This window comes from Ptychodera flava, chromosome 14 (genome assembly GCF_041260155.1).
Source record: "Ptychodera flava strain L36383 chromosome 14, AS_Pfla_20210202, whole genome shotgun sequence".
Lineage (NCBI taxonomy): Eukaryota > Metazoa > Hemichordata > Enteropneusta > Ptychoderidae > Ptychodera > Ptychodera flava.
This window is the reverse complement of record NC_091941.1, coordinates 4,666,546-4,694,305: the sequence shown is the minus strand read 5'-3', so window position 1 is coordinate 4,694,305 and position 27,760 is coordinate 4,666,546. Positions and strand designations below refer to the sequence as shown.

The window sequence follows — 27,760 nt, the reverse complement described above, 5'->3', positions numbered from 1 at the left end:
TTGCCAAACGAAACAGTCATTTTGTGATGTGGTATCTAAAGAACGTGATATGAAAATTTCACAAAATTTGACCAAGGCAGAGTGGAGTTAATTTGATTTGAAATCTTGACAATGGGAGAAAAGAGAAGCCAGGAACTCGTGTGATTTGCATAAAAGAACATTTCTTTCTCATCCGACTTACAACTGCTTGACAAGCTAAACGGTGAACCCAACCACAATATTTTAATCTTCGGTTAACAAATTACTTAATATTAATGAATCTTTGCAAAAAAGTGATTTTGAGAAAAACACATTGTGTTATGTGCAGTGCCACCTTAAGCCATGCTGAGAATCCTTGGAGACAGCTATGGTAGTCTTCCTACTCGCCAATTTCTACAACCATCCTCCATTGTAGCGGAACCACGTGACCGCAAAAACAAAGGCATAGTGTACATAGTACAACCAGTATCCCTGGTGATACATGGCATCACAGGCTGAGAATACCAGAATTTAGTAGCCATATAAAGCAGGCCTGAGAACTAACACATAGCAGCAGCATATAGGGACTTAATCGTGCCTAAAAATGATCAAAAACCCTATTTAATGCAAAAAAAACAGCTTTTGTTTCTCATCCTTTGTGCACATTTGTCTAGAAGAGGTACATCAGCCTCGCTTATGTTCACATGCAATAAATGTGAAAAAATGGCTATAGTTTACTATGAGTGGCAGAGCATGTTGACATTAATCAGATCTCATGCAAATGCACTGAACAGCGGAGTTATTGTCGTCATCTTGCAGAATGTCAAAATTCATGCTGTGTTTATACATTCTTGTTTTTTATTTTTTTATGTTGATCCCAAACATATTCCATGTTTCCTGTAACCCAAACCTACTCGATTTACATGTAAAACCTGTCAACCTAAACATTTCTTCACAATTCCAAAAATCATGTGGGATTTTGCAACATGTTGCTGATTTTTGATGTTCACATCCAAATAACAATAAAAAATAAAAAAAACATTCCTGAAAATCTACCCAATTTCCTGAGGCACACAATTTTCCCATGCAGAAGAAATTTAAGAAGATGAGAAAACCGTGTCTGCTTAGAAACAATCACATCAAATCATGAAGCAACAGAAATACAGGAACACTGACCTATCAGCAACTTTGTTGATGCAGGTTTCTTGATTTTTAAAAGATTTTCTTTCGTCTCTGTTTCTCTGTTGAAAATTGTTGAGGGACTGAGATTGAGTTTACAGTTTAAACAATGGTAAACATAGAGCTGTAGTATACCACAGTGGTAAACATAAAACAGCCAACACTGTCACTACACAGCTTTGCTTTGATAAATGCAGGATTACTGTGTGTGTTTTTACATCATTAATGCTTGGACAACTCAAGCTGCTGAATCAGATATTTAAGCAGTGAAAGTTTACTATCAAAAGTAACTTTGCTTATCAAAACTTCACAGATTACAACTCAGATGTATCTGATAAGATTTAGAGATGTTTTATGTCTTCAGGTTGGTCCTAAGACACTACATGTAGAATTTCATTGAATGAAGTGAGCTAAAAACCAAGTCTCCACACCTGAATTCAATCAAACTTGCAAATTACAACTAGTGTAGCAATGTGTATGGCAGAAATCAATCTAAAACTCATTCAAGGACAAATTTTGCATGGTTTTACAAGAATAACACATTTATTCATTTCAGACAAAATTTTCACAATCAAACATATATCTCACTTCTGTCCCAGACTGTGTATCAGCTGATCATGAGTGTTGACTATGTAAGCTAGTGATAATTAATGGATTAATAATGTTACTCCTCATTAAAAGATTATTATTTTTACATAATTTATGGCTCTTCACCATTAATTGTTTAATTAATTAATTGATTTCATATTTTGACAATCTTGAAATTTTCATTTATATTTGATCAAATAAAAGAAATAGTCAAGCATAATTTAAAACTTTGGATAAGACCACAGTGTTAATTCAGTCAATGCATGTTTACATGAACTTGTTGATGATTAAATGTAATCTTCATAAAGGATTTTGCATGGAAAAACATGAAAATTTAAAGTCTAATAAATTTATGAAATACGGCAAGAAAAAAAACAATATTGCACACTGTTGTTGTTCCACATGAAGATAGAAACAGCTTACTTTTTTAAAGTCTATTTGCCAAATCTCTTCCAAGAATGATCAAATTCTTTTTTCTTGTTTGTCAGGAGAAAATATATTTTCATGAAATTGCTTCTCCCGTTAGACAAGATTGATAATAATATTGAAAATTATGATAAAACCTAAGTTTGATCATGATGAGATGTGATGGTGACATATGCCAGGCAAATCATTTAGCAGCTCCTTGTGAATACATGATTATCATTGCATTTTGGATATCTAAATTGTTATTTGACACAATTCCTTGCATTTTCTTTAAAAATTACCATCCGTCCTAAGTGAAATAAATACATCAAGAGATATTTAAATCCAACATGAAGTCAATTGTTTGACTGTATCACTGTTTTTAACAATATAATGGCATTTGTTTGTCTACTTGTAGAGGAATGACAGCCTTTATGATGTTCCGTTTGACTGGACACAATGTCTTTCTTTTTGTGTTTCCAGTAGTGATGGCTTGTAATCAGTATATTCATAAAAGTATCAATATATACATAAAAATTGAACAATAAACCTTACACAATTACTCATCAACAATCACAAATATAGTCCATACAAATCATAATACCAACATTAAACAAGTAAGTTATAATTGATATGTTTTCTTTTTTGAGTCTTAATTAAGTTTCAATGCTTTCATGAAAGAGAATGCTAGAATTGAACCACTTCAGGTGAAATTCAATTTTGTGGCTGTAGAAGATGAGCTTCTTGGAGTCAAACTTGATAGTAAATTTTCACAAAATAACATCTGTTCAGAGTTAGGTTCTAGGATTAAAAATGCAAGATCATGATTGATGGATGGATGAATGAATGTAATATGAATCTATGCTGAGGGCTTGAACATCAATAAATACATTTATCTGATATCTAAAATCTCTTCTTCAAAATATTTAAAAATGGCATAAATTTCTCAAAAAATAAACTTTTTGTAAACTTTTACAAAAGTAGTTAGTTTCCAGTAATAAAAGCACAAGTTGAGGAAATTCTGTTTGAAAAAGTAGACTTTTAGCCATGGAGCTTGGAGCTTGGAGCAACAGGAAATTTCTTTTTAGCAAACACGCCTTGTTAATTCAGGTCATAAAACATAAAACAGTTTTCTTTGTGTTGTTTTTGAATTTCAATAATAATAATAATAATTTTGTTTTTATTTAATGATGATGGCTCAGACCTATTATTTTCAAAATGAGCTATACTTTGAAAAATAACCTTGTGAACTCTTGTAAAATTTTCTGTGATTATGCCAGGTACATAAATATGGGGAAATTGTCATGATTAATAGCTTTGAAATTCAGAAATACAGGTTTGGATTCTGAAGAATACAAGTATGTTATCTTGACATTTTTTAAATCTCTGCCACTACATCGTATCCCCCTCTACAACTACATTAACCATCTAAAAGATGTCATTTTGTTGCTGTGAAACCCTTGCATTGAGTTGTCGACTACAGTTCTGTGTGCACTGGACTGTGAACGCCTTCATTTTCAGCCTTGGGTGAAGGTGTAGTAGTGCCTGCGGCTCTTGGAAACCTTCCCCCATGAATCATCTCCTGGTCTCCATTTGACATCCCATTACTATCATCATCTAGTCCCCTCTCTGAGTCAATGAATGACAGGAAATCATACCCAGCCATCATAGGTTTCCATTTGCCGTCAAGCAGCTCACCTGGAAAATAGCAGAGTAGGGAGGTAAGAATGCTTGAAGATGACAGATGTCAAAGTTGACAAATGAATGACTGGTAATAACTGGGTACATCTATACATGTGATTTTTAATACCATAATCAGATTTATCAAAAAGAATTCCCATCATCCTATGGGCAGCCCATTCAAGGGCACTATATAAAATATGTAATTTGAATTGCTACCTCACATAATTCGATAGTAAAGAATGTGGACATATGGGTAATACATAGCAGATATAAACTCATTTCTAAATATATATATATCCTTAACTAATCATAAGACTTACTTGTATGTGTTATTACATTTCCCTGTTGGATCTGTTTTAACCACTTTCTGATGCCACTCTCACTCATGTCATATGGATGTGGATAGTTGTACAGTTTGCCTTGATTGTGGTTGACAAGGACTAATGCTGGCAGAGACGGATCACTTGTATACGTATGAAGAATGTAGGCACCCATTGACCTCTCCGCCTCACTTGAATACACACAAACAGAGGAAGCACAATTTACATTTTGCTGTAGGGTTCAAAGTTATGACGAGGTTGTCATATATGCAACCAAATTTTCTTGAGTTCTAACTTTTTCAGTCTCATTTTCTGACAATTCTTCAAACTTTTTCAACCAAAAACAACGATTTGCTTTGAAATATTTCACAATGTTCAGAGAAGGTCCAAGAACAACCAGACATTTTGCTGTGATAGCAAGAGGGATTTCAAAGTAATACAACAGCTTTACCAGCAAAAAGTTCACTTACATGTCCATGTAGCAGAAGATCACATCTTGGAATTCTCCGCTCTTGGCAATTACAGCCATTGCTGTACCTGCCTTGCCACTGATGTCCTCTGTTACTCCAAACAGTATCAAGAATGGTTTATGCAAGGATTGGTACTCAATATAATTACTGGATGTCAATTCAGTCTGGTAGAGAACAAAAAGCATTCTATGATTCAGAAAGATATCAAGGGTAGATTCTGTCAGTATTTTACTCGTACAGGAACAAATCTGTAAGTTCATGACATTTCAACATCACTTGAACGTATTGACAACAACAATTGAACGTGTGCGTAAGTCATGTTGCACAGCTGGACTGTCTACTAAATGCCAGATGTCCAAGCATGTATTTCTTCTGGTGAGAAGAACTGGTTGCAAGAAATTTTCCTTTACCAAGCAATACATAGAGCAATGATGGCAGTCTGTCTGCAAAAGTACAAATCCTGGAACTGAGAGATGCTAAGTATTTAAGTCATAAATAGTGAGTGAAAATACACAAAGATGAATGATTTCTAGATTAAAAAGGAAGCATTGGATGCTAGGTTTTCATGTAATTGGTATTTCACTGTATGAAGTTGTTGTGTTACAGTAAAGAAAGAGATTCACAGAAAGTATTAATATCTCAGGATCGTCTTACGTATACTGGCAGACTTGCACGGTGGATAAAATCAACTATATTCTCAGCGGTGAAGTCTTGCTGTGACACAACATAGGGCTGATGTTCGTCGTTAAATTTTACAACCACAACACTTGGTACCACTGTATCAAATTTTTGTGCCCTAAAATGGAAAAAAAAATTGGAGATATGACTGTGAAAAGAGAACAAGTGCCAATGACATCATTTTGATAAATACCAGTCTCCTACTATCAGGAAGACATTTACCGTAAAAACCCTATCAATTTGACCACTCTTTTATTTCAACCACCCTATTTTTTCTTCAAAAACGTAATTTTATTTTATCCTTATCAATTCGACCACAAATGGAAATTGGAACTTTCTCAATCTCTATTCATTCTACCAACCTATCATGACAAACTGTTTGGAACAATTTATGTTTCATGTTTCATAACATACACAGAACAATACATGTACAGTAGGGAATATGTCTATGTTGGGACTTGAGGAAAGTTGCCTTTATGTTTTAATCATCCAAGATGCATGTCACTTATGAATTGTCAAAAAAGTGGAAATTTCTAATAATTTGACATTAAAATTATTTCAGATTTGTTGATTTCCTGATAATTTGATAATTTAAAATCACAATTATTTTTTCTGGTCAAAGTGATAGGGTTTTTACAGTATGTACACTAGTGTTTAAATGCTTGTCTTTTGATCAAAGGGGACTAGTTATACTAATTCACAGTGAGATTCTGTTAAAATTGTTCAGTACAGCAAAAGATTATTTCACCACACAGTGTTTCGGCTATGCTCTGTCAAATTTGCAATTTTGAAAAAACAAACAGTCTACTTCACAGTTTTTGCTCTTGGAAAAGGCCACCTCTGATTAAAAAAAATAATCCCTTGTGATATAAAGGTCATACCCTGCAGAGCAGAAAACTAACGGCCTTCTGCAACCTGAGTAGAGATGTACATTCTCTGGTGATGTCCATTGGGGATTTCATAGCATTAGCAAGTCTTATAATGACAGTCTACCCACTTGTGTCAACAGCCAAATAGCAAGGTGCATATTCCCGGTATATTGTGCAAAGTCAGGTTTACCTAAATATTACTACATTTTTTCTTTGTGGGATCATGGCATCGTATATGATATTCAGAAACTGAAATACCGTATGATCATTCAACATCTGTAATGGTTATTATTTATGAATGTTATTTGAAAAATTGGTATTTCAACATACGATATGCCGTTCAAAAGGCATTTGACAAATATATTTTTCAGTCATCATGGAATAAGACTGTCGTGGAGACACTTCACCACTAAAATATACTCTTTTTGTAAAACCGATAGAGCAGCCTGCAGTAATTTTCCCTGAACAGACACACTAGTACTTGCAATCTCAAATTCCAGTGACAAAAATAGCGATGAAGTTAGTACCTCAACTGTTAAATTTCACTTACACTTCCTTAGCAACACTGCCTTGGCTGATACCAAGAATGAATTTACCCTGGAGTTGAGCACCTGCTGCTCTGAATGCTTCACTACCTGTACAAAGATATGGAGATATAAAATTTGCATGATGAGGTCAAAACAGACTTTTCCTTTTAATTCTCACAGCAACTTGTGAAAATCCCCAGAGTAATACTGGAAATACCCCACACAAACAGGTAACTATTAGATGTAAATAGATAGATCCTACGTAGAGGATATGAGATTTGACAGTCATCCAAAAGGGAGTTTCCAAATTTAAAATTTAAGTTGAAAATCGGATTTCTTATGAAGAATACAGAAACCAAGCAGTGAAATTCACAAAAGATTCAACTCATTTCTGTGTTATACAGTAGGCAACCAAACTGCAGAATATAACTTTTTGCATTAAATCTAATTTCCTAACAATAAACTCACTTTTACAAATTTTGCAACATTCCATCACATTTGATGAAAATACGCGTCATAGAAAATTACCTGATGTTTCTTCATTGTCAAAGAGTCCTAGAACAGCTGTTTGTAGCCCAACTTCTAAATTAGGAAAAAATGTTCCAGTTGTGAAAGAGTCAGCCTCTTCCCTGGTTGTCATGATAACAGGATTAGATCCCATATGTCTGAAAGAGAAATGTAGTTACCGTTGTCATGGTGACAGGTTTTGCACATTCATAGCCTAGAGCACAGTAGGCTTATGTACAAATCCCAGACTGGCGCAGGTCACGATGGGCTGACATTATGATTATCTGATATGCTCCTTTTTTACAGAATGATTTCCAAAACATAAAGCATTAATTCAGTTTGACAACCAATTTATCTTGTGATGATAACTGATCAGTTTGGAATAAGTCTATTGATCACTAAGTTTTTGATCATTGGTGCCATGACAGCATGATGTTGGAAATCATATTTTCACAGAATCTATTGCAATTTTATTTTGCTTGAATCAGTTTCGGCAGCTTAGCTAATTGGAAGTTACGTAGTCATGGAGATTAGTGATATAGAAAATGCCCAACAGGCATAGTCTTCTTCATTTTTTCCATAACACTGCAATTTTGGTAAAGAAAAGATACAACCACACCAACATGTACATTTAAAATTGATATCTAATTTTAGAATTGATTTTAAATTTTTAATAACTCTCTAAATGTGAGTTGAATATTGTATTAAGATGTCACTGGAAGAGCTTTAATAGGAACGGAGTTGTCTTGTCTGGGGCCAAACGATTTTGTTGTTGATAAACATTGCCTCTTGCCAGAAATTGGCGATGATTTCAAGCAAATGTGACGCAAATTCAGCATTTGGTGCATGTTCATAGTTCACCAATTTTGTAGCTTTTCAATCACTGCAAGACTTTGCCACATAAACTTTAAGGTTGCATCCCTTTGGCCACGGTCACCAGTTTCGCCACAACCCCCATTTTACTTTTTTGGATGATGGCATGTTGGCATATGTTGCGCATAGCAACAGACTTGTCGTATGGTCCTGTACACACAGCCCCAGAGGGGATGACTCCCTCCTGCTCATGGCGTTACAAAAATAAATCTTTAGCCAAAAATGTTGACATGACTTTTAGAAATTCCTTCGACAGGAACTGTTGAATTGTCACTTCACACTGATGTTTTTATTGAAATTAAAAATCACGTATCAAAAAATCCGACAACATGCCATGGTTATGAAGCAGGTGCAGAAAGACAAAATCTGTTCAATTTGTTCATGTGCACATTTCTATATTTAGTAAAAAATCTATGAGTGTTATAAAGCATATATTATTTATTAAAACTCACAATGCCATGTATTTCACGATGCTCTGTGTTTCAAGCCTTCCAGTGTATTCATCAACCAACTTGCCATCTTTGAACAACAAAAAACTTGGATATCTCGTTACGTTGTTCTCTGCACACACATCTGGCCATTCTGAGCACTCAACCTTCGCCAGGGGAGTTGTTTGATCAGAGCTTTGCATTGTGAGCATGTTGCCTGCCATGCTGTAGGAGTCCATAAACACTTGAGTCACAGCGTTCCCTATTAAACACAAGAAAAATATAGTTTTTTAATTATTATTCAGTAACGGTAATTGATCAAGAGTCAGTGATTCCAATGTTCTACATTTATACCTCAGTAAACAAATTTTATAATTCAAAAGTAAATAAATTTTGAATAAATACAGAGCTGATTTCACAACAGTAGTACTGTAAAACTTTTTCTGTCGAATCTACCAAATACTCAGTAGAAAATATATAGAACCCATATGACACGTACAGGTTGATGTTTTTTATCACAAAAGCAAAGAGTATTCCCTTTGCATTTTGATTCAGGTTTTTATGGTAGTTGCAGGAACAGTAAAAGTAAACAAGTGGTGTCACATGATAAGTAAATGGTTACTGAACACACAGTTTCATATAAAACGGCTGCTGTCATTCTTGACAGAAATAAACCTTGTCTAACGTTTTGAAATTAAACAGGATGGCAATTGACACTAACTCAACATGTTGTTCATGCAGTGAGTGACTTGAACACCATGGAAACTCTGCATTCAGCACTCAAACAGAATTTTCATCTGTTTTGCAAGTTTCCCCGTGTTTCCCCACGTGCACATGACTGATTTATCATAATATATGACAATCAGCACTTCAAGCAAAGTGTTCATAAATACCTGCTTAAATCTGTTGCGCTAAATATAAGAAATTTATCCATTCACAGTAGAAAGGATTAAGTCTGTCTGAAGTTGCTGAGTATTAATAATTTATGTCTTCTATATTTGTAACCATCTACAGAGTTATATCAGACAGCCAGGCACCAAAATATGCTCCTGGGAAATTACATTCTGTTTACTATTACTTTATTCGTAGAAATAGCTTCTTTTTGCAGACACTGCTCCTATATGGGTTGACTGCAATGAAAGATCTTGTTTGTATCATATTACATCTTTTATTGTCAAAGATACTTTATACTTTATACTTTATTTTATTGCCCAACAACACACTCAAGGAGTGTGGTAAGGCAAAAATTACAAAACTCAGCAAACACTGGATGAAACTGCTGCTGGGGGAGGAACTAAAGTACAAGAAATAAATTTGGCAAGAGGTAGCTTTAACCCTTTTCCTGCGAGACAGTAATAACTGTATCACTTCCCCATCAGCCAAGTCAGTAAAAAGCGGTATTGAGCCAAAAAATGACGTATTTTCACCCACTTGGCTTGGTATGTTATAGCATCTTTTGTCCAAAAAAAATCAACTTTACAGTATTATGTTTTCAACAGCCTTCAAATGTACAGTATTATGTTAAAATACATCATATGGAATATGTTGTGTTTCATTAATTTTAACCATCTTGACCTGGTGGTGAAATATGGACTTGGCAGGAAAAGGGTTAACGCTTTAAAATGCGTCCGACGAGTCAGTCGCTACATAATATGATACTCTACTGACGTACAAAAACTCTCCTTGAGGCAAAAATTAAAAAAAAATTCTCATATTGACATATTTGTCCATGGTATATGTTTGGCCAGGTACCTTCCAAAGTTCTATCATGAGTTTATCTATGTAAGCTTCTGTCTTGCCAACTCTCTACTCGAGAATGCATGTCTCCATAAAACAACACAATAGGAACCAACGTCTAAGTTGGCTTGGGCCCCTGTGTATACTCTGACCATTTGCCAGTATATGTCACATTTGGTTTGGCAGAAATAGCTTCTATATGGGCATGACTGCAAGGAAAGATCTCGTGTGCATCATATTACATCTTCTATTCTCAAAAACAGCTTTGTAATGCATCTATCAAGTTAGTCGCTACACAATGTGATACACTACTGACGTACAAGAACTCTCCTTAAGGCACGAATTCAAAAGAAAATTCTAATATTGCCATATTTGTCTATGGTTTATGTTTGGCCGGGTACCTACTGAAGTTTTTTATTGGTTTATCTACATGGGCTACTGTCATGCAAAGTCTCTACTATAGAATGCATGCTCCAAAATATAAACAATTATAGCAGCCATTGCCTATCAAAGTGGGTTTGGGTCCCTAAATATACTCTGAACATTTGTTAATATCTGTCACATTTGCTTTGGCAGAAATAGCTTCTGTATGGGCATGACTGCAAGGAAAGATCTTGTGTGCATCATATTACATCTTCTATTCTCAATGAGTCAGTCGCTACATAATGTGACACACTACTGACGTACAAGAATTCTCCTTGAGGCAAGAATTGAAAAAAAATTCTCATATTGCCATATTTGTCCATGGTTTATGTTTAGCCAGGCACTTCTGAACTCCTATCATGTGTATATCTACGTGGGCTTCTGTCTTGCCAAGTCTCTCTACTCTAGAATGCATGTTTTCATGCTGATGATTCTTTTACAAAAAAAACAAAAACACTGGGAGCAAACGCCTTAGAGAGCTTGTGCCCCAAAATATACTCTTGACTATTTGTCAGTATATGTTACGTATAGTTGGGTGTATGCAGCTCTTATATTGAATTATTGTTTTCTGGTCAAGTATTGTCTTCTCAAAGATAATAAGTAAAAATATCAATAAGTAAATAATTATGTAAATAAAAGCACAAAGTAAACAAATAATTAAACAAACAAAACTATACCCATGGTAATGCCTAGATTTGCATATCAGTTTGTCCAATTCTGATTTTGAATGCCAGTATGTTCTCAGTGGGATTCTTATCATCGTTATTACAATGATTATTATTGTTATTAGTATCAGGAGGAGCAGTAGTAGTAGTAGTAGTAGTAGTAGTAGTAATATCATTATCATCATTGTCATCAGCAGCAGCATCATAAACATCACCACCACCACCATCATCATCAAGACATGCATAATGCCAGTATCTTTGGCCAATAACCTGAGCTGACTACTTAGCCAAACGCCCACCTTTGCGTTTTCTTTTACATGTTCAGGTCCCTGGGAATGTTGTCAGGACAAATACCACACATGGTGTGGTTGATATCAAATTTTCTACAGTTCCTTGAAGTGAATTCTCAAGATGCATATGTTTGAGGACACAGTTCATTCCCCAGGGACTTGTTAGCATGCAATCCAGGGAAAATACCATCTACATACTGAGCATGTAATTGACACAAGGGAACCAGAGGCTGACAGATCTCTGCTGTGATATAATAAATCATAGCAGTTTTATTTGTGATGAATGTGAAAAACAAATGCTAAAAGCTGACCTATAATGGAAGTAATTTTTTAAAGACTAATTTATCAAATGTATGAATCAGTCAGTTATATGATGTAACAATGATTTCCTGCTATAATTGTCAAATGGCTATCAGTTGTTTTTGAACCCCTAAACTATATGATTGCAGATTTCATCACCATTTTGACAAATCTGACTTGCGTCATCCTTATCAATCTGTACGCTAAATTTCAAAGCTATCAGAACAGCAGTTTTTAATTACGAAAATGGCAATAGTTGCCTCAAAATACTTTCACAATTTCAACAATTACAAAGCAATCAGACAGGTGGATTATTGAGAACAAGATTTCATTGCCAAAAACAGCAATAATTGCCCCAAAATAAAACATTGGACATTTCCTCACAATTTGAATAGCTCTGACTTACATCATTCTTTGGAGTCCCAGACAAGTAGCTTCCAAGTGGAGGTCAATTATTGAGGGTTGACAGATGGACAATCAACATATATGATAAGTTATATATTTTGCTGATACTGGAGCTAAAAAGTTGCCTGCCTGCGCTAAAACAGTAAATGCCCTTACAATTACTGGTATGTCTCACATACTGGACTTTCAGTATTACATAATTTCACCTCTGATCTCAGAAAACCAAAAGTCAGAACTTATTTCCACAGAACAACTGGATATTTGATTTCAAATCATTCAAACACGTTTTAAGGTTGATACTGGTACATTTTTTGATAAAAAATGATTTTTAAGATACTGTTGTTTGATGACTTAAGTTTGTCATCAGTGTGGACTCAACATCATTTCCGTAGAGGGCGCTAATCACCTATGAAACATTGGACATGTGTAGAAACCCTTGACAGGAGAGCAATGATGGGAAACCTTCATAACAGAAAGACTAGCAAGATACTTTCTTGCTCTAATGCACTGTTTCCACAAGCCCCTTCACTTCTATTTACTCATTTGATGAAAAATAAACCTTTACGGTCACTTTTTAGTTATACTCACAGGGAACATAAAACATGACCAGAACGCATGGCTTCTCTGTCAGTGTTGTGGTGAATGACTTGTCCGTGAGAGAAGGAATACTTTCCATATCAACTTTCTTGTATCTTATCCCATAGGCATCCTCTGCGATGGGGTCATCTTGAATTTCTTCAGCTGTTACAGGAAAATTGAATAAAAAAAGATTACCGGTATATTGATGTTTAGAATTTGATTCAGAAGATACAAGTTATGTATTTTACGGAACATTGATATTTGCTCGCTGTAGATTTTTGTATCTGCTTTGTATATAATCAGCTGGTTCATGTTGAAAGAAAAATGAGACCAGAATTAAGCTCTTCCATTCCAAAAAATGAGAAAAAATAAAATACCAGTCCATGAAAGGGCATCATGAGTATTTATTAATATTAACAAAGTGTATGATTGTGCTAATGGTCAACTGTTATTACATGAATAAATTTCCCGACACAAAAAATGCATTTGGAAGTCATCAGGTTACAAAGTTCTGGAGTTACTAGTTCAGTTCATACCCAACTCAAACATATAGCTAATGTCCTATAAAAATGAACAAATTGAAGATTTTATAAATAACATTCCTTTACAAGCTATAGCACCGTCAGTCAGCAACCTTTGTGCTATGCCTATTTATATAAGTGATTTTCTAAGTTTCTTTACAAATTATTCTCAGTGTTTGTTTCAGAGAGATCATTTTGCCAAAGCCAACAGGACAAACCATGGGACTACCTTGGGTCCTAGCAATCTTAAACCTTGAAACACCTTGGTCTGATGGAGAACATGACACGGGAACATGACACTGCTAAATCTAGAAAATCTAGTGCTACTGAATGATTCTACAATAACACTGGAAAAAAACAGAAACCCTGCAAGGTTTCAAGATCACCGTGTGACAAAGGCTGTATACATAAATCAAAGACATGTTTTATGAAATATTCACGCATCAAAGCTAGTAGGAGATTACTGCATATTCAGTGTCTCTACAAAAAAGTTTTCTAACAGCTGACAAGATACTAAATGGTCAAGCTCATTCTATATTCATCATTTGCTGCCTCTCCATTCTGATAAAACTTTGAAATTAAATATTGTGTATGTCACCACAGACTGAAAACACAGAGGTTAAGGGCTTTCATGTATGAGGCTCCACAGCTTTGGAATTCCTTACAATGTGACAAAGGCTTTACACATAAATAAAGGACACCTTTTTCCAGTGGATTCTGAATTTGTGTCTTGTAAATATTTTCCGTCGAGTCGTTGATTTCACAGTGTTTATGTTTTGCCACTCACTATGTGATCCACAGCAGTTTGTACAACAGCCTAGAAACACTTTTTTGTGGCGGGATTTTCCTTTTATTGCATATTCTCTAGTTTAACTGTTGATAAATTTTACAGGAGGCAATTTTAACATTACTCACCTGGCACTTCAAAGACATCATCTTCATCACCAAAATGTTCTCCACCATCGTGTTGATCACCTTCTTCTTCAGATGTAATCAGCGACTCCAAAATAGCATCTACAAAGTTCTTGATGTTGGTTCTTGTAAATTCAATGTCCATGAATTGTAGCTGTGGCTGTGTTTACAGTTTTGACAGAAAATTGAACTTAGGGGGCGCTATATACATCACTTCAAGCAAGATGACCTCCGTGTTAAGGAAAGGAATTGCTGAGTATATTTTTACTTAGACTTTTAATGATCATTCAATTCTTTCAGTGGTTTGTCAAATCAAAATAAAACTCACAAGATGCCATTAGACATGTGAATGTTGAAAGATTATTTGAATTCTGTAATGCCATACAAAATAACATGTTTGCACAAGCAAACTTATTCTTCTATTGACAACATCACTGATAGGTTCCCTCAATGTACATGCTTACTCACTCATGTTGTAATCAATCCCACTAATCATTTTATGCTGAACTCCCAAGAGGAATATCTTGATAAGAGGAAATTTAACAATCAAAAGAAATTATCACAAAATTGTATTATTCATAGACTTGAAAACCTATCCTTGGGTCATCTATTCATTGATAGCAGTGGACTCAAAGAGGAAAATTGAAAGGCCTAATGTAATGAGAACAGATGGACACTTACATCTCCAAATGGTTGAATGGCCAATGATGGTAGTTTTCTCTCCTGTACATCAAAACCAAGTGACTGTAGAATTTCTCCTTTAGTCTTTTCTCTGAAATTATAATCAACAACACAAACTCATCATCATGAACTCACTGCAATTTTCAGTCTGCAAAAAACAAACAATGAACTTTCCTCAAAAGAACATGAGATATTGAACACAATTATATTTAACAAACTTAGTTCTGGTGATGACTTGTATCAGAGCTCCATGTCAGAATGCAATACTGTATTTGAGAATTCATACACTTTGCCACTTTAAATAGTTTTACTTTTCTACATGTGTATTTTGACCTGTGTATATCCACATGAAAAGGAGGTGGTAGATGACTATAGATGGAAAGATGACAACAAACACCCGGCAACTATATCATCTTTTTAGGCAATGAAAAAGTGACTTACATATCCATTATGATGAAACCCATTAAACCAATGTACTCCAGGCTTATTTCTGAGATCAGCTGTTTAGTTGCCTCGTGGGATGACATTTCAGTGAAAATATAAGTTTGATGCATTTTCAGATCTTGAAAATGTGTGGTCATTTCAGGAGGTGGGGCATCGATCTGCATGCAAATGAATCACAGATATCAAAATGTTGCTGGTTGTATTAATGGATTCATTGGACGTATCAATTGTACTCTTACATTTTCCTCTGGATTCCACATTTTGAATGAAAAATACCAGCAACATACTTGGGACAAAATGGGGAAATTATATGTGGGGAAAAAGTTGCTGTGGTGACCGTTAGATTTCTCTAATTGTAGAATCTGATTTTGAGTAAGTTTCAAAGTATGATGATGTGTAGAGGATGTCCAGTGTACCCCATGCTTGAATTGGAATATGACAGTGCACAAATATACAAAGTAATTATTTGTTTACGTCTGCAGGTCCAATGAATCAAAAGCAAGCTTGTAAACCATGCATTCTATGGCACACTTTCAAATCTACACTGCCCCCTTACAACTTATATAGCTCTATATGGCACACTTACAACTCTTTATGGTACATTTATAACACTATTGCACACAGCAGCATTTTGAGGACTAAGGGTTTACATACCACATTTGGGATACTGATAAGTTTCATATATCTAGAGTAGGTAGCAAGGTTCATTGGTCCAGTGTATCGAAGTGCTGGACAGGGTTGGTCATTAGTTGAGATCTTACACTGCAGGTACCAAATTGCTGGTGTTCTTACTTCTGTGGAACTGCAATTTGTAAGTAAAAACAGAAGACAAAGCTTGATTATTAAATGAAATATCGTTTTATAAAAGACTAAATGATTGTACAAGGAATTTAATATGATTAGTTCAGATTTCATGAGAGTAGATAAGTTACTCATTTGTAACAACTCAAGACGCTTTTTGAGAAGGAAATGATCACTTCAGCTGTACAAACTCACTTTACATGTACAAGTCTGTTTAATACCTTCTTACCTTATCACTGATACAATTTCAGGCGTGGTTGTAAATGCAAACTTGTACTGCTGACCATAGACAAATGCTACTTCAAGGAATATTCTATGCTCTGCATGGAGAAGAAGACAAAAACAAAGGAATTTTTCATGTTGAACTATGGAGTTGAATTCAATACCTATACTACCTATTTTAACACTGTTCTGTCAATGTTTTCCAAGCAAGATATACTCATATGCTGTACTGTTCCATTTCATAAATCCATTTTTCTTGATCAAAACATCACAACTTCTACTATTCTGCATTATTTCTTGGTGGAACATTATTTCTAGGTTTGTTTTTTTCTGCTGTAAAGCAGATGCATGTACAGAATTTTTGAAATGCAAACCATGATTTCAAAATAAGAACTGACAATGCTAAGCAAATCACCAACTATGTTTTGAAGTTTGTATTAGACAATTGGTAATTAACACAATGAGGGACTTAGACAGAACTATCTCCAATTATATAAGAGACTTTGCAGAGTGCAAGAAAAGTCCCCACTGTCATCAGGAAGGAAGTCATGAATGAATGGGTGTCAACCTGAGAAATCTATCCAGAAATACTATAAATTACTAGTTCTCAAAAGATATCAATGTGATATTTGACAAATGTGATTTCTAGAGAGATGGCCATAGTGAATTTCCTCCATGAAAGTTCCACAAGGATTCTGGTCCTGTGAGAGTTCTTCACAGGCTATTGTTATGCTAATTAACAGTTAAGTGCATCTTTCAGCTGTTCTTTGTTAATTATGGTTACAAGCCTTGAAAGAGAACTTTACCAATTCAAAATTGCCAGCATTCAGAAAGAGGGAGGGTAAAATAAAATATTAGAATTCACCATCTTGTATTTATCAAACTAGAAATTCAGTCTTCATGGAAAGTTAAGTGGTAATCTTGGATTTGATATTGAGAAATTTCACATAACTTCTTGATGTTGTTGGATGGTGACTATGATATTTTCATTTGAAACTGATCAGTGTGGTAGATGCATACAAGTAGCATCCTAGAAAAAGTGAGAGACAGAAATGTGTTTAGGGACTTAGCCCCTCATGAATTCACCGAGTACAACAAATAAGATGAGAGAAGATTCTGGAGCTGTGTCGTTGTATAAACCATCAATTCTTATCAATGAATGCTCATGATTCCACAGAAAGAACATGAATATTGTTTCCAGCTATACAAAAAACAAGTCATCGTTGATGACACAGTCCCCACTTGTTAATTGGTGCTTTGATTACAGGTCCTCAGAGAGGATAGAGTCCTCTTCATTAGGTCTGTGATAAAAATACTTTTGAATAAATTCGCTTGATACATGTCTGAGTTGTAGTTCAGGACATGAAAAAATCGTAATAAAATGGCCACATGGTGGCCATATTGGATCGAATCACAAAACAAATCAATGTGCATATGTATGACATAGGTCAAAGTCCTTGTACCAACTTTGATTAAAATCGGTTGAAATATGCCTGAGTTATGGCTTTGTACATGAAAAAATCATAACAAAATGGCCGCACAGCAGCCATATTGGATCGTATCACAAAACAAATCAACATGCATATGTATGACATTGGTCAATCTCCTTGTACCAACTTTGAATAAATTTGCTTGATACATGTCTGAGTTATGGTTCTGGACATGAAAAAACGTAATAAAATGGCCACACGGCGGCCATATTGGATGGTATCACAAAACAAGTCAATGTGCATGTGTATGACATAGGTCGATGTCCTTGTACCAAGTTTGAATAAAATTGGTTGAGATATGCCTGAGTTATGGCTCTGTACATGATAAATCGTAACAAAATGGCCGCACGGCGGCCATATTGGATCGTATCTCAAAACAAATTGATGTGCATAGCTATGACATTGGTCAATGTCCTTGTACCAACTTTGAAAAAAATCTGTAGAAACATGCTTGAGTAATGGCTTTGTACATGAAAAAAATCGTAATAAAATGGCTGCCTGGCGGCCATATTGGATCGTATCACAAAACAAATCGACGTGCATCTGTATTACATATGAAGTAATCCTTGTACCAAGTTTGAATGAAATCGCTTCAGGCATCTCTGAGATATCTGCGTGAACGGACGGATGCACGGACACACGGACGCACACACGCACAGACATGACCAAACCTATAAGTCCCCCCGGACGGTGTCCGTGGGGACTAAAAAATGTAGTAATTGACAGCTGAAGACAATGAACATGTAAATGCTAGTGGCCAAGCACATAAAAACTGAATAAATTTGTTCCTTTTTGCTCTACAATGTCTAGTCAATGGGAGCTGATGACATTGACCTTGGTTGGTTATGCTGATATGATAACATTGACCTTGGTTATGCTACTAATGGTTCTCAGTCTTCACACAATGGTGATGTAATAAAATCCATTGTAATGCAAATGGAATATGAAGACCTTTATAAAGGTTATCTTGTAGTTATCTTCTTATCTTGTAGTTATCTTGTCTTCTGTTATCTTGTCCATGAATGGACAATACAACAGAAAACATACATAGAACAAGATGACTAGCTTTTATGTCATCAAAATGTTTTACAATTTACAATGATTCATTCATATTATGGCCATTAGGAGAGGCTGAATAGGGAATGATATTCTATTTTAAACCCTGAGTAGCTGTAACTTTTGATTTTTTTTCAAGTTTTGTTCCTCATATCAACTTTTATTTCTGTAATCAGAGTGTGCATAGTATTCATTGTTATTTTTGATAATCAAAATTTATCCGAATAAAATCAATGCTGGCTCGCGGGTATCAAGTATCAATGCTATGTTGTCATGACATTTGGTATTGCAACACACCAATTGGAAATATGACAGCAAGTCTAACAGTATTATGTGAATCCAATGTTTGTTTGTTCCATTGACAAATATTTTTTTGCCTTTTTCTTTTAAAATACACTGTAACAGCATCAAAGTGTATCTTGACATGACAGAATGCAATTTTCCTTTATGTGGGCAGCTGGTGCCATAGTCTTGGAATGCATCGTGTTACGGAGACTGGCAGGGATTGGTATAGATGGACTAATGGACAAAAGGATGAGAAATCTGTTATTAAAGAGACCAGAGCCATCAGTCATGGCTTCAAAGGGAATCAGCCTGGAGGCACACTACAGCAATCATCATTTCCAACCTCATCTCTGATCTCAAAAAAAAAAGACATTTTATGAGAGGTCATACTTTGGAATATTAATTTTCCCGTTTGCCAACAGCAATGTCATTCAAATGCATCAGATGATCAACAATAAAATGATAGGCCCTGCATGGTGTCACTTAATGAAGCCAGTTATATCTTGCTGAATTGCATGGGAAGGGGTGTGAAACAGTGGATACCCAAGTATTGTGTGTAGGTGTGTGTAATCAATATACAGTATGTTGGAGTATACTTGTGCAAATGTCTACCCAAGTGAATGTGTACATATCAACCATAAATGCCATGCATGTATGGGTGGCAAAAAATCAGAGTTATGTTTTTCATCAGTCTTCAATTGCCTGCATATATTTCTTCTTGATAACACACATAGGCATTTATATTAACATATACACATCAGATTTGCTATTAAAACTTCATACCTACAATGGAAGGGACATTCTTGGCACTGTACCTGAGAAAATTGTACGTATGTTTATTGAAATGTCTTTTCCTATTTTTTTCTTCTACCTTTCTTTGAATGGTTGGGTGTTTTTCTTATTGGTTGACTAATCTGCATATGAATACCCTGAAAGCATCCTCATTGGATATGCAGGTGAGTATGGTAAGTTCTCCATTTCATTTCTAGTTTGTTCCAGCATAGAGTCTATGGTTCCAGTAATGCTCAAAAAGCCAGATTTAGAAACTGAATTTGTCTTTTTCTGTGTGAAATTGGTTGAGTTAAAAGCCACTGATAACACTGTGTGTGAATAAGTCAGGTTACATCTGTATCGCTTTTCTCCAGAGCTTTAACAAACCAACAAAAAGTGGCAAGTAGCTAATTGACAATTCTAGGATTGTACACTTCTGATGAGACAGAAAAGTAATTAAGTACCTTACTTCTAATTACTACAGATTCATCTTTCCCAAATATATGTCCTCTTTGATAATTGCACAGCAAAACCAAGTACCTACCGTAAGTGCCGACAGCTTTCTGATACGAAAACAGAATGTCCTTTGCACCTCTGCTCCTCTGCATCATGGTGTCAAGTTCATCTTTACTCTGGATGATTGGAACATCACTGAGAAGCACCATCCTACAAAAGCCAATCAGGAAAGCATTACGCCATTCATATCATTATTGACTTTGTGAAGTAGAATTCGTTTGCTCCACAGATAAGAAAAGACAAATACAGAACTTGAAATGAAGCAGGAAAAAAGATTAAATTTATATTTACATTACTGCCCATACAAAAAATAAAAAAACATAAAAGAACAGCTGATCATGTGGTGTCTGACTTTAATCAAAGTACAATGTTGACGTAGAGAGATTGAAAATGAAAACCGATGGATTTCTCAAAATCCAATTATATAGAGAACAACTGGATATACAAACATAAAGCATGAAAATCAAAGTATGATCTCATAATTAATATGACATGCATTTCAAACTAGCAAAATAATACTTAGAATTTATAACAACTCAGATTTGCTTATTACCTTTCACAAATGCCTAAAACAACATTTTGGGATGCTGATATGTTCTTTAAAATTGGGTTGAATCTTAACATTGTCTGTTGCACAAATTACTTGATGGTAAAGTTTTGATTTTAGTTTCATAGCTGCACTGATTTGTCTAGAATATTTCTGAAGGAAAATTCAAGTGTCAATTCTTGTAGTCAAAGTAGAAACACATGGACACAAACCAATTCACTGTGACAGCAACAATGAGGAGCTTTTGGCAAAGGACATGCCCAGATTTGTAAAATATTTATTTCTGATTTCCAATGAAACTGTACCAAGACAAAAGAGAATACGGCATCAAAGCCAGTATGTGCCATGAATATAATTTAAAGTTATTTATTTGATGAGAATGTCTTTGATGTTTTCCATTCACAAAATTGTATCATTATTTTAAATCAACAATTTGTCATCTCCTCACTGCCACAGAATTCAAAATTGATAAAACTTTAAATTGATTATTTCAAATTTTGCAAAAGTGCTTGCACTGATTCATATTAAAGGAAGGGTTATAAGCTATTTATAAATTTGTCCACTCATCAAATGTGGAGCTTTGAAGGACATGAAAACAGCCTACAGAAAAGACTTGTCTGTGATCTTCATGTACACTGCTTTGGATTTTGCATAGGCATTGAATACATTACCCATTTGATTAAATAGAACGTGTAAGGTCAATCATTTGTGTAGGAACATCACTGCATTAATGTACCATCAATGTTTACAGTATCTGAGATGAAATGAAAGATAATACAAGCTGGAGACACAACCATCCCAGTTACCTATTACTAAGCAGAATATAATTGGTTGGTGGACAACCTAATCTTTGCTTGTGACAGACGGATTTTTCAAAGGGACATTTGCACTGTGCATCAGTTTGAACAGGTTTGATGTTGATAACAAGGCAGGCTCTATAACCACATAGTTGATTAGAAGATTTTCTCAAATTTCCAAAAAATCTATTCATCAGTTCTCACTAAAGTTGCATCAAGAAGATGAATGTTTCTTCATCTTGACTTTTGGATTTTTAAAATTAAAATTCATTAAACTTCCATGAGCATCTACAGGAAATCGCAAATTAAAAGCTGTTCCATGAATATTCTCTCTGGATATTTCAGTTAATATTGAACGGCTTGGTTAATTGCATTATGGATTCAGGCACAAATTATTGCAATAATGGTAATTAACTTGTGTGGGTCGTAATTGTCTCTATTAACTGTATCTGTCTCTAGATATCATAGTTCAAACATTGATCAAAACCCAGTGACTCATGCAGGATATTCAGGTCGACTAGCTGTATCTTTTGAAATATTTTTATAATATTTTGGTTTTCAATGTCAACTACAGTTTCTTGTTCTACACCCCGAAGAATGTTGAGATACACAGTATTCAGCTTGTCAACTCAGACTGTACATGTGTAGGTCTGGACTAGAATTGAAATGCTAACAATGCCAGTGCATTAATAGTAGGTGCTTCAATATGCTTTGGGGGTTTATAGACCATAAACCTTACAATTGACGTCATACAAAACAAAAATAGTGAAAAATAATGGAAAGTTACAGCTACTGAGCCTTTAATAACATCCAATGACTAACAGATGAGTGTTAATAAAAATATCTTGCATAATTAATTAAAAAATTTACAATATAGCAAACTTTGAGTCTCCAAAAAGTGATGGACTTATCAAGACAACACATAACTGATCTTTATAGTCCTTCCTAATTGTTGTGCATCCAGTTTGTCTGTGAGTGCATATTCAACACTACCATTTTTTTTTTAAAACAATTTTTTAAAGACATGTGTTCAAGTGTCTTATTAAAATTTGATTACAAACAGCAATTTTCAAGATTCATTTTACCCTCATGATAACTGTATGATCAGATTAAATATAATTGATTCTCAAAGAAGTATTTTCTGTTGTGTTACCATTGTCCCTTCCACTGAAATAGCTGTAAAGAAAATGCATTTTACCAGTTTACACCAGATATACAGAGACAATACTAAGAGACAATACTAACTGTAATAGATTAGACATTATTGCATCCACGTTAAACATTGAATCCAGTCCCATCTCAGTCATCACATTACCATACCTGATTAAAAAACAAAAACATGATAGACAGTTAATTCCAGCTCTGGTATGAGGTTTTCACTTCTACTTTTGCCATCATCAAGAGTAGTGTGACTGCATGATTTTTTTCAATGCTGTAGTCATGCAGACACATACTACAACCATGGAGGTAGCAGAGACCAATGAAGACACACACGTTTGTTACCATGCCAACACCATTCATGACTAATATGGTGAACTCCACACCTTGACTGTATGTTGCTCCAGGCATGTGTCAGTACTAGAAATTTCAAACAAAAGTCTCGCTGGTAATTTTGTGCTGTTTCATGACTGTTGCACTGAGCACAGACAATTTTTTTTACCTGCTATATTGTACCTTCACAAATGATAAGTTAATTTCTGTTTATCAGAACTGTTTCAAGTGTGGCCACAGCCTTCACAGGTAGAGACTCAATAGAAATACATGACCTGTATGCAAAATATCAAAAGTAGATGTATTCATGAATCTGAATAGAAAACTGAGTACATGTACCTTGTTTTCCTCTAATGTTTTCATAAATAAATCTATAATGTTTATAATTTATATGTCTGTGAGACACTTTGACAAAAATTTGATTGACACTGAAGGAACCCTGTATGTTGAGTGAGAGCTGAGTTTTGAATTTCACACTGCCTTGATGATACTTGTACAATGTGTAGAGATCCTAAAAATTTTGCAAAATCTAAGCTGACAACATGTGATAGTAATTTATTCTCCACGTTAACAATACATTATGTGAGATGGAAATATTGAAAACCTAACATAAATTCAAAATATTTATCTTTCTGAAGGAGAATTTGACTGATATGGCAGTTAATTACATGTTTTAACTTACAGTAGTGTTTAAGAAAACCGATAATTACCGTACCATGCAAATTTTGTTTTCAGCTGATTGGTAAACTGAGACATCAACCCACACAGTAAATGAATTTTGACCCTTGTGAATTGATAATTGTACATTTATTTAAACCTTAATTTGATGGAAAAAAGATGTCTCTGAACCATTTATTATGTATAGACCACGAATAACCTTGATGATTATACAGTGCAGTCGATTGGTTAATTATGATAGGGAGCGCTGTCACCAAAGCAATCATAGATCATGATTGAAATTCAAACACACATGACTGCTTCTTGTCAGTGAAATCATACTAGAGGGTGACCCTTTGATGACAATTATATTCCTGATGTTTTCTGCTTCTTAACTGGCTAACCAGGAAATTGTCAGGCACCTCTAGTTGGCTAGTACTAGTTGGCTCAGACATTTTGTATAAATTTTCAGGTTAATACTGTAGATTTAGTGAAAATGTACACAGAAGCATTGCTGATCTATAAAAAATGTTAATAAATATATAAATAAATAAATAAGTAAATAAATATAAAATTGGGATAGTATTCATTCTCTTGAAATCTTCAAGTGACAAAATTAAATCAAAGATTGTGGTTACATACTATTTTTATTTCCTCAACAAATTTTCATTTATGATTTTGTATCTTTTGTATTCTTTACTGTCATATAGCATTTAACTAGATGTATATCTGAACAGCTTTGCTTTACACTGTCAAAAGTGTCAAAAGATCACCTTTTGAAAAATAAGCAGGCATTTTGATAAGACATTAATTAGGCCAAAAAAATTGATTTGTTTCTGGTCAGTGCGCGCATCACTTCGAAATGTGCGCATCAATCCTTTTTTTTCTCCTGTTTTTCATTTGCCCCTGTGGAAAAAAAGGGAAAATATATCAAATTCCACCAAAAATAAAAAAAAATTGAAAAAAAAAATCGCGTCACCGCATCATTTTTGCCACATATTAATGACCAGAAACAAACCTATTATTTTTTGGGGCCTTATATAACACAGAGTACAAAAGAAACATTTGTACAGTTCACTTACTTAAAAACGATGACATTATTTTCAACTTGGTGCTCCCTTTCACAAAACTCCTTCACAGACTCTTGTAGACAGTTCACCTGAGAAATGTCACCATAGCAACAGAAATGTTATAAAACACGTCAAATGATGATGAGTATCTAATATGACGGATGAATGTATCAGGAAACATATCTCTGTATTTCACCAATTTTATGAAGCTTATTAAAGATATTTGGACCTGAATGACACAGCGTTATGGTAAGGTTATTATCTTTGAAGTCTTCAATCATGTGATTTATACGGTATCCATAGAGAAGCTATATCAAAACGGAAACTCATGAAAGAGACTCACTCCTATTTCTGGTTTAAACTTTTACCTGCCAGGCAATATCACTTCCCCATCAGTCAACTCAGTGAAAAGCGATATTGAGCCAGAACCATATGTATTTTCACCCACTAGGCTTGGTATGTTATAGCAGCCTTAGTCTAAAAAATTATGTTTATAGTATCTCTGTCTTAAGGGACCTTAAAATCTTCAAGTCTTTTGTTAAAACGTACCATATGGGACAAGTTTTGCTTTACTAGTTTTAACCAACTTGACCTGATGGTGAAATATGAACTTGGCAGGAAAAGGGTAAACAAAAAAAAATATCAAACCAGTGTTATGTGCTTCAGGTTTTGTTCTTTGCCTTATTGTTTTGAAAAAGACATCCACATACATATAAAGAATGTGTCACTATTCTGATGAATGTTTTCGCTGGAATATCATTCAGGAGTTAGTATATTTTGACAAAATCACTGGAAGTGACAGCCTACTGTAGACTTAGATTCCTTCTTAAAAACTAAATAATTTCTAGATAGAAATAAGGGATTTGTTTTATGGCATATTTGATTCAATTTCTAGGTTAAAAACCTAGAAAAAAATTATCATTTGTTCGGTAAGAGTTTCATTTTCCCATTATTATTTCTGCTGCTGGTTGTAACTGTATATACGGATCAAATAATCTTTCAGTATTATTTATTTTGAATTTATTTTTGGATACTATTTTGTTTAATCTGCAACCCTTCTGTTATTCGTCTTAATTCTCGCTAGCTCTAGTGGCAGTCTGTCTATATGACACTGAAAATACTCACAGTGGCTATTCTGACACCGTAATCATTTAACATGTCAGATGCAACCTTGAAATTGTTTAAGAAACGTGTCAAAGCTGGTACATCTGAAAAAGAAACATTAAGGGAATATTGAGTTACGAAATAAATGAGATTTGAATTAACAACGCTGTACTGCACATTTCCATGCAGAAAAATTGCATTGCACATTGATGACAAAGAAGTCTGTTTGCTGTATGAAATCAGATAGTTACTACACAGATACACCTTTAATCAATTCCAGTTGATGATGTCGTTATGGAGAAATGTACTGCCATTACTAGAAATAGCAGAATTACACTGGCGCATCAATTGTAAATTGAAGACATATACATAATTACAATTTATTCTGAATGAAAAAGTGCCGAGCAGTTACAGTAGTAGTTATATTTTTACAGAGATTGAACAGAACTTGTCTTGGTGCTCATGGTCAATAATACAATAAGTTAAGAAATTCTACTATTCAAGCATCCGTCTCTAGAAAATTGTCGTATCCGCATCACACAAATACACACTGGTCACTTTCACTACATGCTCAAAGCCAGCAAAGATGTGCTTTTTGTGCAAAAAAAAAGAAGCAAGAATAGTCAACAGAGATTCCACAAAATGATTGAGAAAATGCATGGTCCGACCACGGTGAATCTACACTATGTATAGTATATCAAATATAGTAGGCAGGTTGATACAAGTCGGTACACGGACCGGAAATAAACACGGAAGTAAACTAACAAACAACACGTCAGCACTCATTGGGCACTGGCTAACTTGACATTTATCATTTTGATTTGACACCCTGCAGCTCTGATTGAGGTTTCTCGGCAGCATGTATTACACGCTCAGGCAGTCGCTTGTACGGCCCTGTAGTAGCTAGACTACAAGCAATCACAGTGCCGATACCCGTGCATTAGCTCGTGGCGGGGCCGCACTCAGTGCATGCAGTGAGTGAACCACCGTCCACCGAGCTCTCGACCCCGTCGTGGTGAGACCGTTTACACGTACCTTTTTTGTAGAAGTAAACAACCCTGACGAAGGGAGATTTTTTGAAATCCTTAAATTCTTGCACTGTCAGCGAGTTGAACAAGTCGTCAACCGCTGCTGTCGAAGTACACACTGTTCCAACTATGGCTAGTGCTAGTATCAGCGACACTGAAGCTTTCGTGTAGGCTGCCATCTTTCGTCTGATGAAGTCACATGATCCGGTTGCGTCTCATGTACATCTCCGCAATTTTCTTTGTGTGGGAACGACCATTATTATCGGGGGTGGGGGGATTACCTTGCTGGACTTGAAAAATGACCTGATGATCGCGATCGTCAGGTTCGTCAATCAATTTCTGTAAAAGTCTTTGATGTCATAAAGTCATTTCTCCTTCGTAAATATTACAATCTGTAATGTCCAATTATAATGTTCTATAGATGTCTGGTATTTGATGTGTAAATATAAATAATATTAATTTCTATAGATAGACCCGGGGGAT

The 27,760-nt window shown here is 34.9% G+C and overlaps 1 protein-coding gene across 1 annotated transcript; it reads right to left on the bottom strand.

Moving 5' to 3' along the window:
• Positions 1-1,651: 1,651 nt before the first annotated feature.
• Positions 1,652-27,760, bottom strand: LOC139149030 (thioredoxin domain-containing protein 16-like). The gene is made up of 18 exons (XM_070720527.1): positions 27,285-27,760; positions 26,271-26,353; positions 25,158-25,234; positions 23,173-23,247; positions 20,612-20,733; positions 16,473-16,563; positions 16,097-16,244; positions 15,440-15,600; positions 14,999-15,089; positions 14,321-14,477; positions 12,894-13,046; positions 8,510-8,747; positions 7,206-7,342; positions 6,701-6,785; positions 5,258-5,399; positions 4,604-4,767; positions 4,134-4,324; positions 1,652-3,828 (listed from the first exon to the last, which is right to left on the bottom strand). Exons 1-18 carry the CDS (start codon positions 27,454-27,456, stop codon positions 3,608-3,610), a joined length of 2,508 nt encoding a protein of 835 aa, XP_070576628.1. The 5' UTR covers positions 27,457-27,760; the 3' UTR covers positions 1,652-3,607.

Bases quoted from the DNA above. Each gene is read 5' to 3' on its own strand.
- LOC139149030 (XM_070720527.1), bottom strand. From the start codon at position 27,456: ATGGCAGCCTACACGAAAGCTTCAGTGTCGCTGATACTAGCACTAGCC. The intron at 26,354-27,284 runs GTACGTGTAAAC...TTTCTTTTTCAG, and splicing joins TGTTTACTTCTACAAAAAAG to ATGTACCAGCTTTGACACGT. The intron at 6,786-7,205 runs GTAATTTTCTAT...ATCTTTGTACAG, and splicing joins TGACAATGAAGAAACATCAG to GTAGTGAAGCATTCAGAGCA.